General features: G+C 47.4%; 1 protein-coding gene across 1 annotated transcript in view; it reads right to left on the minus strand.

Annotated features, from left to right (window-relative positions):
• The window catches only part of arhgap28 (Rho GTPase activating protein 28), a 184,393-nt gene that overhangs the window by 61,644 nt on the left and 105,740 nt on the right, over positions 1-17,009 (minus strand). The window contains exons 2-3 of the mRNA XM_078215788.1: positions 11,448-11,644; positions 4,520-4,737 (exon numbers count right to left, since the gene is read on the minus strand). Of these exons, the coding sequence (XP_078071914.1) occupies positions 4,520-4,737; positions 11,448-11,644 (415 nt within the window). The remainder of the gene's footprint in view (positions 1-4,519; positions 4,738-11,447; positions 11,645-17,009) is intronic.

Consider the following 17,009-nt stretch of genomic DNA (forward strand, 5'->3'; position numbering starts at 1 on the left):
CCATTAGGCAAGATCTCAATGTTCATGTGAAAATACAGCCAGAACGACTCAGACAGGTCACTTCCTGAAGCCTAATCAAGGCTGCCATCCGGAATAATTCTGTTTCCCATCATCCCGGTCCCTTCACTGCACTTCAACGCAAGGAGGAATTCGATGATTTATTTGAAATGAAAACCACACTTGCGACTTTCTTCAGTTTAATGTTGCAGCTGTAGCATCGTGGCGGAGTCAGGAATTCTGTAATCACTCACAGCAGGCTGAATGGATCTGTTACACAGGCTTCGATCCCTGCACTGGTGAGCACACTTCTAAAGTGGGGAGGTGATGGTGTAGTGGTATTATCACTAGACTATTAATCCAGAAACTCACCTAATGTTCTAGGAACCCAGGTTCAAATCCCGCCACGGCAGATGGTGGAATTTGAATTCAATTTAAAAAAATATCTGGAATTAAGAATCTACTGACGACCATGAAACTTCTGTCGATTGTCGAAAAAACCCATCAGGTTCACTCATGTCCTTGAGGGAAGGAAATCTACCGTCCTTACCTTGTCTGGCCTACATGTGACTCCAGAGGCAGAGCAATGTGGTTGACTCTCAACTGCCCTACAAGGGCAGCTAGGGATGGACAATAAATGCTGATGTGGAGACGCTGGCGTTGGACTGGGGTAAACACAGTAAGAAGTTTAACAACACCAGGTTAAAGTCCAACAGGTTTATTTGGTAGCAAAAGCCACACCTTTTGCTTTTGCTTTTGCTACCAAATAAACCTGTTGGACTTTAACCTGGTGTTGTTAAACTTCTTACAATAAATGCTGGTCAGCCATGTCCCATGAATGAGTAAAAAAAACATATTCCATCAGCTGCAAAGTGCTTTGGCCAGTGATTACTAAATACAAGTTCTTTCTTTTTCCCTTCTTCCCCTCCCTCACTCCACCACACTCCTACAACACGGCGGAAAGAATACCTTTCACCAATTGGCTGATTCACCCTCCACCAATATTCTTTCCTGTCGGAGTTGAATTTATACCCGGAGCACTGTAGTGTCGACCCATTCTGCTTTCCTGGACTCGTTAACACAAACAGGATGACAGCATTACCAGACATTCATTCTTTAAAGATAAGGACACAAAAATCGGGGCCTGACATAGTCATCGCAGTCGGGTTTCCAGTTCCAAAATATTCAACCTTCATCCTTCCCTTGGGGAGGGCTCTTCCAGTCTTCCATATCCAACTGCTCTCTAAGTTCTTCTTCAGGAATCTTGGCAAGACGCTCACACCAACATGCTACAGCACGTTATAACAACTCATTATAACAACTCTGTGAGGGCAAGTTTTGTCATCGAACTATAAAATTCCTACAGTGTAGAAAGAGGCCATCCAGCCCATCATGTCTGCACTGACCGTCTGAAAGAACATCCCACCCATATTTCCCATGATTAATCCACCTAACCTAGACATCTTTGAACACTAAGGGACAATTTAGCATGGCCAATCCACCTAGCCTGCGCATCTTTGGACTGTGAGAGGAAACCAGAGCACCCGGAGGAAACCCGCACGGACATGGTGAGTGACTGCATGTTTAACCTGACTCCCTTCCGAATGTATACCACTGTGCCTCCACCTCTGCTGGGTCTGTCCTGCCGTTGGGACAGGACATGTCCAGGGCTGATAATGGTAGTGTCTGGGGTGTTATCTGTAAGGTATGATTCCGTGAGAGTGACTATGTCAGGCTTGGCTAGTCTGTGAGACAGCTCTCCCAATTTTGGCACTAGCCCCCAGATGTTAGTAAGGAGGACTTTGCAGGGTCGAGGGCTGTTTGTTTTGCCGTTGTCTTTTCCGGTGCCTAGGGTGATGCCAGGTGATACGTCCGGTTTCATTTAAGAACATAAGAACATAAGAAATAGGAGCAGGAGTAGGCCATCTAGCCCCTCGAGCCTGTCCCGCCTGATCCCCATAACCCTTAATTCCCTTACCGATCAGGAATCCATCCATCCGCGCTTTAAACATATTCAGCGAGGTAGCCTCCACCACCTCAGTGGGCAGAGAATTCCAGAGATTCACCACCCTCTGGGAGAAGAAGTTCCTCCTCAACTCTGTCTTAAACCGACCCCCCTTTATTTTGAGGCTGTGTCCTCTAGTTTTAACTTCCTTACTAAGTGGAAAGAATCTCTCCGCCTCCACCCTATCCAGCCCCCGCATTATCTTATAAGTCTCCATAAGATCCCCCCTCATCCTTCTAAACTCCAACGAGTACAAACCCAATCTCCTCAGCCTCTCCTCATAATCCAAACCCCTCATCTCCGGTATCAACCTGGTGAACCTTCTCTGCACTCCCTCCAATGCCAATATATCCTTCATCATATAAGGGGACCAATACTGCACACAGTATTCCAGCTGCGGCCTCACCAATGCCCTGTACAGGTGCATCAAGACATCCCTGCTTTTATATTCTATCCCCCTCGCGATATAGGCCAACATCCCATTTGCCTTCTTGATCACCTGTTGTACCTGCAGACTGGGCTTTTGCGTCTCATGCACAAGGACCCCCAGGTCCCTTTGCACGGTAGCATGTTTTAATTTGTTTCCATTGAGATAGTAATCCCATTTGTTATTATTTCCTCCAAAGTGTATAACCTCGCATTTATTTTTATTGATTTTATTCATAGCGATTGATACAACTGAATAGTTTACTGGCCATTTCAGAGGGCAGTTGAGAGTCTGTTGTGGCTCTGGAGTCACACGTAGGCCAGACCAGGTAAGGATGGCAGATTTCCTTCCCTAAAAGGACAGTAGTGCATTGGATGGGTTTTTCCAACAATCGACAATGGACATCAGTAAACTTTTAATTCCAGCGATTTTTTTTTTAATGAATTCAAATTCCACCATCTGCTGTGCCTTAAAGGTTCCCAAACCTTTTCTCTTTATTAATAGTTTCTTTTTATTAACTCTATTAGTCTCTTCATAACTTGGGACATCTTTATCAAATCTTCCTTTAATCACCACAGCCCTTACAAAGAGGAATCCAGTCTCACCACATAACTGAAGTCCCTCAACCACAATACCATTTTAATAATTGTCGTCTGCACCCTCCTTAAGACACTGACATCCTTCCTAAAGTCTGCGGCCCAGAATTGAACACAGTTCTCCAAGCTGCGACCTAACCCGTATCTTAGAAAAAATCACTACGACTTTCATGCTCTTATCATTCTTTCCCTGGATTTTAGTCTGGAAGTGAGTTTGAGGCAGTTTTTAAACTGTGAGGGGAGCATGCAGATCAGGACTATGGAGAGGGGGATGGGGGATGGCGCTGACTGGTGTTTCCTAGATAGCTTGTTGGGCCTGGAGGAAACACCCCTCCTCCCCCCAGCCCACAAGCAGTGCCGGAAAAGCATTTACCTCAAAGACTTAGCCCCCTCTCATCTCCTGTTGAGTTTCCAGAGACCAGCAAATACAGGCAGCCAGTGGTTAAAGCATTGAGTTACTATTATAATGAAAGCAGAGAGTCTCGTTATAAAATGACCAACTGCTCCCCTTGAGTGAACTGTTGCCCACCCATTCGGAAAGCTAATGCAGACATGAGGGGCCGAATAAAGCGTGGCACTTGACAGAGGCTTCATCTTTCAAAAACATGTTTTAAAAGCACGGTGGCACAGCGGTTAGCACTGCTGCCTCACAGCACCGGGAACCCGGGTTCGATTCCAGCCTCGGGCCACTGTCTGTGTGGAGTTTGCACGTTCTCCCCATGTCTGCATGGGTTTCCTCCCACAGTCCAAAAATGTTGCAGATTAGGTTGATTGGCCACGATAAATTGCTCCTTAGTGTCAGGGGGGATTAGCAGGGTGAATACATGGGGTTATGGGGATAGAGCCTGGGTGGGATTGTTGTCCGTGCAGGCTCGATGGGTCGAATGGCCTCCTTCTGCATCCTGAGGTTGGATGTGGAAGATTCCATGGCATTGAAGAAGAGGGGAATTATTCCCAATGTCCTGGTCAATATTTATCTTAAAGTTTAAAGTTTGTTTATTAGTCACAAGTAGGCTTACATTCACACTGCAATGAAGTTACTGTAAAAATCTCCTAGTCGCCACACTCCAACACCTAATCAGGTACACTGAGGGAGAATTTAGCATGGCCAATGCACCTAACCAGCACGTCCTTTGGACTGTGGGAGGAAACCGGAGCATCTGGAGGAAACCCACGCAGACACGGGGAGAACATGCAGACTCCGCATAGTGACCCAACGCGGGAATTGAATCCGGGACCCTGGCACTGTGAGGCAGCAGCGCTAATCACTGTGCCACCCACAGCACAGTGGCACAGAAGTGGAAACCCACTTGTTTAAACGCAGATTATCTGGTGACTGCCGTTTGTAGGGGCACGTTGTGCTCTAATTGGCTATCAGAGCCTCCACATTACAACAGTGACTGCACTTTAAAAACTAATTCATTGGCTGCAGCGTGCTGTGGGAGATCCTGAGGTTGTAACAAGTAATATATAAACAGTTTGCTTTGTACTTACCGGAGCGTCAGTGAGACCGAACACATCTCGAACATCTCGGACTGGCTGCTTGCTCTTTCTCCTGCTGGTTTGGGTGTAGGTGTCCAGTCGGCGCTGGACGGCTGCGGCCTGAGCTCGGGTCAGTGTGGAGAGCAGAGCCATCCCGTCCTCTCCGGTAGAACCCGAGACAAGCGTGGACAGGCCGACCTCCTGCAGCCACTCCGCTTCCATCTCTCCCTCTGCAAAGGCAACAAAGGGTCATGTTTATTAAGCTGGAAAATCCAACTATCTGACCATGAGGCCGAGCAAAGAAATGGAAGAAAGAGCACCTGATAAATACACAGGCATTTAGCCACCGTCCGTAGAGTTACACAGAAATTATTTGACTTGTTTACAGGATGTGGGTGTCCCTAGCTCAGCCAGTATTTATCACCCCATCCCCAATTACCCTTGAGAAGGTGAAGGTGAGCTGCCTTCTTGGATCGCTGAAGTCCATGCGGTGTATGTACACCCACAGTGCTGTTAGGGAGGGAGTTCCAAGATTTTAACCCGGGGCAGTGGAGGAATGACGATACAGTTCCAAGTGGTGAGGGACTTGGAGGGGAACTTGCAGGTGGTGATGTTCCCAGGTATCTGCTGCCTTTCTCCTTCTAGGGGTTGGAATGGGGGGTTTGGAAGGTGCTGCCTAAGAATTTACAGCACAGAAACAGGCCATTTGGCCCAACTGGTCTATACCACTGTGTGTGCTCCATGTAAGTCTCCTCTCACTCCCTTGTATCTAAAGTCATCAGATTTTCAAGATATTTGGGAGCATAAACACTTTTCTGAGGACAGAGTTCTTCATCGGCGTGGTGGCACAGTGGCTAATACCACTGCCTCAGAGCACCAGGGACCTGGGTTCAATTCCAGCCTCGGGTCACTGTCTGTGTGGAGTTTGCTCTTTCTCCCTGTGTCTGTGTGGGTTTCCTCCGGGTGCTCCGGTTTCCTCCCACAGTCTAAAGATGTGTGGGTTAAGTTGATTGGCCAAACTAAATTGACCCTAATGTCAGGGGGATTAGTAGGGTAAATATGTGGGGTTACAGGAATAGGGCCTGGGTGGGATTGTGGTCGGTGCAGACTCGATGGGCTGAATGGCCTCCTTCTGTACTGTAGGGATTCTATGATTCTATGATCCCATTGAAACCTACAAATCAGATTTCTTTTGACTGAATCTCTTGGAAAATTACTGTTGGGGATAGGATGGGGAATATTCTCTTTGCTTTTTATATTCCACAGCTAAACTTTAAAATACATTTAAAAGAAGAAGGGGACTCTTATGACATTTCAGTGATTGGCCAGCAGCAGTGATCCGTCTTGTCCTAGCAGCGAAGAGGTTGGCCACTGTTTTGAGACCCCGGCTTCATTTAACTCTGGCAAGTTTGGTGCACCAAAGAGGCAATTTTTTAATTCAGTCTCAGGATGTGGAAGTCACTGGCAAGGTCAGCAGTTAGCACCCAGCCCGATTTACCCTCCAGGTGCTGGTGGTGAGCCATTTTCTGAAATTGTAACCGAGTGGCTTGCCAGGCCAGAGGAAAGCAAAGAGTAAACCACATTGCTGTGGCTCTGGAGTCACATGTAAGCCAGAACAGGGAAGGATGGCAGATTTCCTTCCCTAAAGGGCATTAGTGAACCAGATGGGTTTTTAATGACAACCAGGTCGTTTTACTGACATAGCCTATTATCCAAGACTTATTCAATGAATTTAATAGTCACAGTGGGATATGAACTCATGTCACCAGGGTTATCAATCTGATGAGTTAATCATCATGCTACTGTGTCCATTGTGTAGCTCCATGTATTAAAGCCTCAGGGTTGAGGCAGGATAATCACCAGCAAGGCAAGTTGTGGAGTGGGGCTGCAATTAGGAAGGGTGTGGATCCCAGAACAGCAGCAACCTAGATTATTTCTCCAGGCCCCAGGGGAGCTATTGATTATTCCTCCACAGATTACCCAAGCAATACAATACTTTTAGTGGGCCTATTCGGCTCTATTGTTCCCAGGACAGTTCAGACGCTGTAATGACATTGATCTACTGAAGTGGGAAATGTAAATAGGAACTAATTCCCAGATTTAAAAGGAGCCTCTTACCTAGATAAAACAGGCAGGCACTTTGGGCACCAATGGAAGGACCCTTTCAAAATGGAGTTGGCCTGAGTTAACTGGGAGATAGCCTGAGATACACAATTCTGAGGATATCACTATCCAATTAATGGGCAGACAACAGAAGTCATAATTGGCCAACAAATCTGATCGATGACATTCAGGCATTGTCTCCCCTCTCGGAGGCATGTCACCAATATCCAAAACTTGGAATGGCTTCATATTTTAACAAGGGCTCCTTCAAATGGTTCCGTTTTGAAAAGCTCTGCCATGTGTGGACCTGATTAATAGAGAGCAGGAAGTTGCAGGCCGGAATTTTCCGTACCATTCACACCCGGCCACCTCTGCCAGCGAGAACAGGGAATTTGGCGCTCAGCCAAATCTCCGTTCACTGCAGCAGCGCCGGAGAATCCCAGGCGAGGTCGGACAATCCAGTCCCGGTGTCCAATCCCAATAGTCCGCTGAGTGAGCTGATCTCAGGTCAGGATGGGGTGAAGGGGACACACAAATAGTCTCGTACTTATCGATTGGGCAGGGGGATTTACGTTCTCAACCAATTGCTGGGGCTGATGCAGGGCCAGAATTCTCCAACCGTGCCTGCAGCTGGAATTCACCAGTCCCGCTGCTGCGAATGAAGATTTGGCTGAACGCCAAGTTTTCCATTCTCACTGGCAGTGGCAGCAGGGAGTGCGAGACCAGAGATTTCCAGCTCCTACTTTCATCACCCAAAACATTAATCTGTGGAATGCACTGGCTTCACCCTCACAAACCTTGTGGCCAAGATCTTTTCAGCATTATGTTCCACACAAGTGAAGCCATCCCGACAAAGATCTATTACTTTCCAATGCCCCATCAGTGACCAGCCATTTCTCCTCACTTCTAGATTACTAACTGTTCCAACTACCGGAATTCAATCCCTCAACCATGCTTTGGAGTTGTCTCCCATATCTCTAAGACACTACCACTCAGTCTTCATCCTTCAGAACCTGTTTTTTTTCAATGTGCTTTCATTCCATCCTGCCTTCACCTCTCGCCATCGTTTGCTTTCCCTCTTACGGCAAAACATTCCATTGTCCAAACTGTACGGAACGCAGTGCATCGATGTGATATTTGTCATCGATACCTAGGATGAGAGGAAAGGTGGGACAGGCTGGGTCTGTATCCACTGGAGGTTAGAAGATTGAGAGATAGCCTTCTTGAAACATATGGGTGGTACTGTGACACAGTGGTTAGCACTGCTACCTCACGGTGCCAGGGACCCAGGTTCAATTCCAGTCTCGGGTCACTGTGTATGTGGAGTTTGCAAGTTCTCCCCGTGTAAACGTGTCAGGTTACGGGAATAGGGTGGGATTATAGTCGGTGCAGACTCGATAGGCCGACTGGCCTCCTTCTATTCTGTAGGGATTCTATGATTCTACGATATAAGATCCTGTGGGGATTTGACAGGGTTGATGCTGAATGGCTGTTTCCCCTTTGTGGGAGAGACTAGGGAACGGGATTTACTGCGCAACCCACCGCAAAAAGGTGGTCCGCCATTAGTGGGATCTTCTGTTCCCGCCATTGTCAATGGGGTTTCCCATTGAATGCGCCCCTCGCCACCGGGAAACCTGCACAGGGGGTGCACCAGCGACAGGACCGTAAGATCCCACAGGCATAAACAGAAAGTTCTGGGCCAGAACTAGGAGGTCACAGTTTAAAAATAGGGGCTATCCCATTTAAGACAGAGGTGAGGAGATCTTTTTTCATTCTCAGAGGATCATGAGTCTTTGGAACTCTCTTCCCCAGAGAGTGGCGGAGACAGGGTCAATGAATATTTTCAATGCACAGGTCAGTAGTTCTCGAGTGGAAAGGGTGTCAGAGGTTGTCGGGGGGGGGGTAGGCAGAAATGTGGAGGTGTAGCCACAGTCAGGTCAGATATGATCTTGTTGAATGGTGGAACAGGTGTATGTTTAAGGTGAGATGGGAGAGATACAAAAGAGTCCAGAGGGGCAATTTTTTCACACAGAGGGTGGTGACTGTCTGGAACAAGCTGCCAGAGGTAGTAGTAGAGGTGGGTACAATTTTGTTTTTTAAGAAGCATTTAGACTGTTACATGGGTAAGATGGGCATAGAGGGATATGGGCCAAACGCAGGCAATTGGGACTAGCTTAGTGCTTAAAGATTGAGGGGGCGGCACAGTGGCACAGTGATTAGCACTGCTGCCTCAGCGCCGGAGATCCAGGTTCGATTCCCGGCTTGGTTTGCATGTTCTCCTTGTGTCTGCATGGGTTTCCTCCGGGTGCTCCGGTTTCCTCCCACAATCTGAAAGATGTGCTAGTTAGGTGTATTGACCCGAACAGGCGCCAGAGTGTGGCGACTAGGGGAATTTCACAGTAACTTCATTGCAGCGTTAATGTAAGCCTTACTTGTGACTAATGAATAAACTTCACTTTTACTTTTTAAAAAAAAAGGGCGGCATGGACAAGTTGGGGCAAAGGGCCAGTTTCTATGCTGTAAACCTCTATGACTCTATGTGTTGTGTTGCGAGTGTGCATTTATACATCAGCTGAGGACAGAAGGATTAAGTTTGACTCTGATGCTCTTCCGTGATTGACAAATAAACAACTATTTATTCATTTCTTAGATTCACAAAGGGAAGAATGAGAAATTGGGTAAGGTAACTGGGGGAATCCTGAGGACTCTCATGTATCCCAATATGAATCAGCGTCTTCAGATGGCTGGAAGTGGGGAAGTGATGTACATATTAAGTAAATAAGCTCTGGTAAAGGAACAGAGAGATCAGCTGGTATCTGGCGAAACACCAGCTCACAATCAGTTTATAGACCTCTGCTTTAACCCTGATACTTCAATGGCTCTCATGGATTTCCCACTTATCCTGTGTGACTGATGCCAACAAAATGCAATTGCTCAAGTTCAAGACAGTAGAGCTGAACTGGTCAAACCAAACACTTACACAGCCACATCACTGCGTCTTGTATTACACAACACCCTCTTGCAAAGTATCAACTTCCACCTACAACCAATTATGTCGGTTGGCCCACTCTAGATAGAGCTCACGTAAAAGCTCCGTCTTGTTTAATATACATTATTTAGCACATCATAAATCTGATTAGAGGATGGAATTCTCTTCTGACAAGACTGGGGTTTACCACCACAGGTGTCAATGGCCCGACATTGCCCAGTTCAAGTAGCCTTTCTTTACATGTGGTTAGCGCTGCTGCCTCACAGCGCCAGGGACCTGGGTTCGATTCCCAGCTTGGGTCACTGTCTGTGTGCAGTTTGCATGTTCTCTCCGTGTCTGCGTGAGTTTCGTCTGGGTACTCTGGTTTCCTCTCAGTCCGAAGGATGCGCTGGTGAGGCGCATTGACCATGCTAAATTCTCTCAGTGTAACCGAACAGGTGTCGCAGTCTGACGATTGGGGGATTTTCACAGTAACTTCATTGCACTGTTAATGTAAGCCTACTAGTGACACTAATAAATAAACTTAAAACTAGCAAGAATCAGCAGCGTTTTAATCCATCATCACAGGTATATCTGGCATCTACATCACGGTTTCCATCACAAGTCAGTGGATGGCAACCAGGCAATGCAATTGGACCTTACGCTCTTGCTACTTAAGCCAATTGTACAGCCCCTACCACTACCTCGAGCTCATGGTACAGGAACAAGCCATTCAGCCCCACATAAGCCTCTATTTCATCCAGCCTCAACATCATTTCCTTTCTCCCTGGTGAACTTATCCAGCTTCCCCTTAACAGCATTTTGCCAAGACTGAAATTAGTAAACACAGCAGAGAAGAGAAATTAAAATTGGCACATTTTTTGACCTACACAACCACAGCATGCAGCACATTGATGCAGTGAGTTCCCAGGCGACACACTGGCACAGTGGTTAGCACTGCTGCCTCACAGCGCCAGGGACCCAGGTTCAATTCCGGCCTTGGGTCACTGTGTGGAGTTTGCACGTTCTCCCTGTGTCTGCATGGGTTTCCTCCGGGCGCTCTGGTTTCCTCTCCCACAGTTCAAAGATGTGCGGGTTAGGTTGATTGGCCATGCTAAATTGCCCCTAATGTCAAGAGGATTAGCAGGGTAAATATGTGGGCGTGCAAGGATAGGGCCTGGGTGGGAATATTGTCGATGCAGGCTCGATGGGCCGAATGGCCTCCTTTTGCACTGTAGGAATTCTATGAGAACAGAATTCTAAATCCTTTGCAATGATGCACAAGTACGGTTATACCACATGTTACAAGGGTACATGGCATATATGATTCAGGATGGAGTGGAAGAACACAAACCTTGTCGACAGTGACATATTGTAACCAATGAGCTAGCTCCAGTCATTAGTAATTCCCTGTATTATAGTCTCAGAATGAATACAAACGGCCTTAAAGTGCTTAACCCATAAGTATCAAAACTGCTTCTTGACAGCAACAGTCACATGGTGCAATAGAACCGTATTTTAAAATGAGTGCCTGCTGTTCCTCAACTTAGTCCTGCCATTTCTATACATTAATAATAAAACAGAGAATGTACTGGAGTAATCTGATCCATAGCTGACTCTGAAGAATAGTTCAGACTTTGCCCTGTGTTAATGATGCTGTGTTCATGGGCCTTGGCATTTTATTATTGAGGCACCGTTCTCTCCATATGTCAGCCTGTTCGGCTTGTATTCCAGTGCTTAGTTGCAGTTACATAATGGCCACACACACGGTGTGGAAAGAAGCTTTGCCTTAGGAATCATCAGGCATGTTTTTGCACTGGGAGAAATGTCAGACCTCGCTGGTGGACGAGGAAGCTCGCTATCACTCACCATCGGGCGTCTTGGCTTCCACTAGGTTTTGTTCCTCTTGTCCATTCTGACTGCTCTCCTTAATGCTCCTCACTTCGCTCCAAAAGTCCTCCATCGAGGAGCTCTCCACAGATTCCTGAGATATGGACCGGCCAAATACCTGCGGACACTGCAGCTCTCGTGAAACAGATGAGCTCATCCTTCTGAAATGTAGCTTCCTGCAAAGAATAAATGGGCCTTTTAAATGGAAGCCTCGACCTGTGTACGACACTGTACGGAATATCGCACAGCTGCCCCCTGCCTCCCTCCCCTCCCCCACCCACCAGCCCAAAATGCAACCACTCACATCTATATCCGACTCCTGGATTAGCAGGGTACAAGACATCCTTTTTAATTTGGCACAAAGAAATTTCTTACCTTTTTCTTCCCCTTAGCTCTACAATTCCCCACAACGCTGCGGTGAGTTCACAGTCTCTCGTGGGAAATTGCAAAAGTGCTCCCTTGAGCAGAGAACAATCAAAGCAAGGACAAAAAAAATACTCTCTGTGTGAATCCTGTCACCAACTCGAAGCAGAAAGTCCTAGAAGCCCCCTTGTCTGAGCAGTCCTTAATCAGCGGAGTGATGCTTAGCTTGGAGGGTACTTAAAAGGTGAGAACCAAAAATTAAAACAAATCAGCAGAGGAAACCTTGGAAGAGTGCATATGTTGGAAGGCATGTTGATTTGCTTTTTACTAGGTTAGTGCTACTGCCCACCGAGTTAACAAGAGGATACGGTCACTTGACAAAACTCATGAGCTGGCACTACGAAGTCTTAAGGTTCAGACCACAGCGGTGGCATCGCTTGATGCTACAGCTATCAGAATTCCATAAGCTTATCTCAATGTTAGCGAGTCACCCCAGAGAAAGTCAATCAGCCTCCTTTATCTAAGAGTGGCAGCATTATGACGAAGTTCCTGCTCTGCCTCCAAAACAAAGATCTCAGGAGACAAGAAACGCGGATGAAGGGAGAGAGAAGTTGTGGGTCAGAAGGATGCAGAAACAATTCTTAAAAGAGAAAGATACTTGCCTCAGAATGCACTCTTTCCACTCTGCTCCTTCCAGAAGTAACCTCGTACGTACTGAGAAAAGTATTTTACTGTGGTATTTATAATTTTGGATGACAACAGCTGAGGCTGCCATTTATATATCCACCAAAGTGACTACGACAAAAATAAAATCAGAATGTCATGTGTTAACGCACTGACATGTAGGGCGGGACTTTACGGCCTCGCTCGTCTCGAAACCGTAAAATCCCATCCGAAGTCAACAGGCCTTTCCATTGTCCGCCCCTGGCCCGCTCCAATTCCCGTGGCGAGCGGGGTGGTAAAATTCCAGCCGTAATTGTTTGAGTGAAGTGCTCACTGGGTAGTGCATTAACAAGGGAGAGGGACATAGACAGTATAGGGTTCGATTAAAGCTGCAGATAAGGGTTTGGGGTGTACAATCATTGGTTAATTCTTAATACTAACAGAAAGCAGAGAGAGAACGGAGATAAACTGTGAGGTAGGCAGCAATAGCGAACCCCACCCAGTAGCAAAACCCACTAAACCACACGGCAGCACCTGCTGTTGCAACTCAGATAGCCAAGTGGTATAGGATGGAACTGGAGCATCCTCTTCAAATCACTTACAAGTTTTCACCAACAGAGACATGCGTCGCATATCAGGCAACTCCAACCCACCAACCATGCTTTCAACCCGAATGCCCAACACCTAAATGAATACAATGAATCCGCACCCCCCGCCACCCCCCCCCCCCCCCCGCCACCCCCCCCCCGCCACCCCCCCCCCCCCCCCCCCCCAACCACCCCCCACCCTCCACTAATATACAACTGACACATGGCCATAGGTTTTGTGAGGGAAAATCTTGGCCTAGATTTGGTTGTCTCAGAAACGCTTTAAAAATGGCGGGTGAGTCCTGATTCCGGGATTCCCGACTCTATTCCCAAGCTGTTCAAATTTCAGGAGATCCTTTTAACGGTGGAGTCTGGTTCCTGCCTGAAGCCCGCATCTGGCACTCCCAACCTGGCTGGCTCCATTGCAGAGATGGGTATCTCCGCCACCCCCGCAATTTACAGGTGGTTGGGCCAGGTTTTGAAAGAGTTGTGGCTCACACTTCCTCAGGGGAGTCACAGACCCTAGTCTGCATGAGGGGACCTTCTAAAAGTTAAGTTTAAAATGACCCCCTCAAGCCTCATATGACAAGTTTCATGACCCCATCCACCACCTCAGGCCCCTCATGCCCCCTATGCCATATTCTGCCCTTCCATGCATATCTTCAGGGTCCTCATGCCATGGTCTGGTGCATCTATGCCCATTGACCTACTGTACACTCTCTGGAACAAATAGATACCACACTGTAAAGTGGAATGTGTAAATAAAAGCTGTCAAAAAATGTAATCCATTGATCACTTTCGCCTATGAAAGAAAAACCTGGATGGCAAGCTAACTGAAATGTCAATTATTGAGGCCCTTTGAAGTTTAAAAAAACCAGAAACTACAAAAACTTGAAACCACTTGACTTATGTCAATAATCATTGTGACATTGACTGCGGAGACCGGAGAACTGAACTATCAATCAAACAATGCTTTCTCTGGAGCACAAGTATTCTGTTATTCTAATAATGTCTGGGCTCTCAGTCAAGCCTCATTCTACATGCTTGGCTGAGAGTCCAGCTGAGATCAGATCAGCTATGATGCACCCGAGCTACGAGTTTGATTCTTAAATCATGATTTCTGCAGCTGTTTTTCAACTCAACAGAAAATACACGTCCCCTTCAGACACTTTAATGTGGAGTAGTTTGGCAAGAATTCCCAATCGTTATCCTGTCTACACATGGTTCACCTTGCTGGGATTACTTTACACACATATATACAACGCACACACCACTCAAACAATGGAACTGACAGCACATTGTGCAGTAAGCCTGTTCCTCTTAAAAGGGGGCTGCAGTCAGTGGAAGGGAGATGCTGCTAGCTGCCTGTATCTTGATTACACATTGGTGTTACGCAAATGAAGTGGAGAAGATACAGTGGTGGCACGGTCGCACAGTGGTTAGCACTGCTGCCTCACAGGGCCAGGGACCCGGGTTCAATTCCGGCCTTGGGTCACTATCTGTGTGAGTTTACACATTCTCCCCGTGTCTTCGTGAGTTTCCTCCTGGTGCTCTGGTTTCTCCCCCTCTGTCCAAAGATGTGCTGGTTAGGTTAATTGGCCATGCTTAATTAACCCTTAGTGTCAGGGGGACTGGGAGGGCAAATATATGGGGTTACGGGGTAGGGTCTGGGTGGGATTGTTGTTGGTGCAGGCTCAATGGGCCACATGGCCTCCTTCTGCACTGTAGATTCTATGATTAGAAGAGGGCTCCTAAGTTCATGGAGGTGATGTTAGAGCCTTGGAGGTGGAAAGGAGAAGTGAGGCCTTGGTTTCTATGGGAGGAACACCATCTGAAGGGAACAGGAGAAGGTGACAAAGCTGATCAAGAGAAGGAGCTGGCCCTGAAAGCCTAGGATAGGGGTCACAAAGAGTCTAGTGATCTCATGTGGGTGGTCAGTGTTAGTGAATGCATCTTATTCACACCATGACATCAATCTCTCACTCTACTCAATGTACCACACCCCCATCACCAGTCTCTGGCACTCGGGACTCACACCCACCACCTAGATACTCCACAGCACTTCCAGAAACGTAGCAACGGCACAAGTTTGGTGCCTGGTCCTTTAAAAGGCTATTACGAGGGGCCCCTCCGGAACCATGTGAAGGTTTGTTGGTAAGTGCCATGTGCAGATATTGCATGGGGGACCTGCGTGCCCCCAACGTCTAAACCATGCATCAACCACATCGGCATGTGGTGCCATGATTTCGGTACGCATGCGCACGCACAGAAAAGGTACACAGGTGACCTTCCCAACACGGGACGCTGAGTGGACCAGGCAGCCAAAGACACTTGCTGGAATTATACCGCCTCGCCCACCCAAGGCCCGTATGATCCTGCCCAAGGCTATTGCTGTTCTGCGAGACTTGCCCGCCCCGATTCTGGGGCCGGCGAGACAGTAAAATTCTCTACCTCAGTCAGGAGGTGTCCAGCCACCGGAGCAATGTCTCCAGCAGGGTTACAGAGGTCAATTTCACACCCACCATCTTACCCGCCCCTCCTTTTCCCCATCTCGGCTTTCCTGAACTCTGACACTCCGAGTGCCCAGCATGCTCTGCAAGGTTGAAGCATCTATTTCTGTGGAACCACGTTTATAAATAGAAACATTGCCACCCCAGTTGCTCATTGCCGTAAAGGAAACAACTGACACATTCGAATTAACAAGGTCCCCGGGATCCCTTCTATTATAAATATGTTGACCAACCCTGGGAGATACTCGGAGCTACCTGGCAGGAGTGAATTTGGACAGCAAAGCATTTAATTAGAGAGCTCAGAAAATATTAAAACAGCAACACATTCTGAAGAGCTCCAAAATCTGCTTTAAATTCCCTTATTGTTTCTCCCCCTGTCTGCACGGTTAACATTGTTGATATAGGCACCCACACGTACCAACTGTATAGATGATCATGGTCTAGGCTCCATCTTCAGTATGTGTCAATCCCCATGGGAGGACACAACTTCAGCTTCAGGCCCACTCCTCTAACCGTTAACCATGGAGCCTTGATAACCCGAGAGTCCTCACAGCTAACCATTGACTCCTCACTCTGAACACATAACCTGGATAACCAGCGATTCCACCCCTGCTGCTGCTAAACACTGATGTTTGCCGCAAAGTTCACGTGTCGTGAAGTTCAAGTCAAGTTCATTTAAGATGGGGTAAAATTGCCCTCAGCAATGATGTCCTCTCTTTTCCGCTTCTCTTCCGCATCATAATCATAGAATCCCTTCAGTGCAGAAGGAGGCCATTTGGCCCATCTAGTCTGCACAGACATCTTAATCAAGCCCACCCCACGCCCTATCCCCGTAACCTCATGCACCTTACCTCACTAATCCTCTAAAATACACACTAAAGGGCAACTTAGAATCATAGAATCTTACAATGCGGAAGGAGGCCATTCAGGCGATTGAGTCTGCACCGACCACTATCCCACCCAGGCCCTATCCCCATAACCCCATGCATTTACCCTAGCTAGTCCACCTGACACTAAGGGGCAATTTAGCATGGCCAACCCACCTAACCCGCACGTCTTTGGACTGTAGGAGGAAACCGGAGTACCTGGAGGAAACCCACGCAGACATGGAGAGAACGTGCAAACTCCACACAGACAGTGACTCAAGCCGGGAATTGAACCCAGGTCCCCGGTGCAGTGCTAACCACTGTGCCACCGTGCCATAGTCTGCAGACAGGATTTGGTTTATGCTCACGAATGGAGAAGGGCCAGTTAGTTATTGAAGGTCGGGCGTCCAGGGAACTAACTCCCAGAAAAAATCAGTGATGGGAATTCTCTCATTTTCCTAAATCTTGTGGTAGAGAATAAGCAGAGTGTCTGGCAGCATGAGTATTGACTTATTTTGTAGCCACCCTACTCAAGTCCACCTTCAAGCCAGT

The sequence above is a fragment of the Mustelus asterias genome, chromosome 7 (assembly GCF_964213995.1).
Source record: "Mustelus asterias chromosome 7, sMusAst1.hap1.1, whole genome shotgun sequence".
In the NCBI taxonomy this organism is placed as follows: domain Eukaryota; kingdom Metazoa; phylum Chordata; class Chondrichthyes; order Carcharhiniformes; family Triakidae; genus Mustelus; species Mustelus asterias.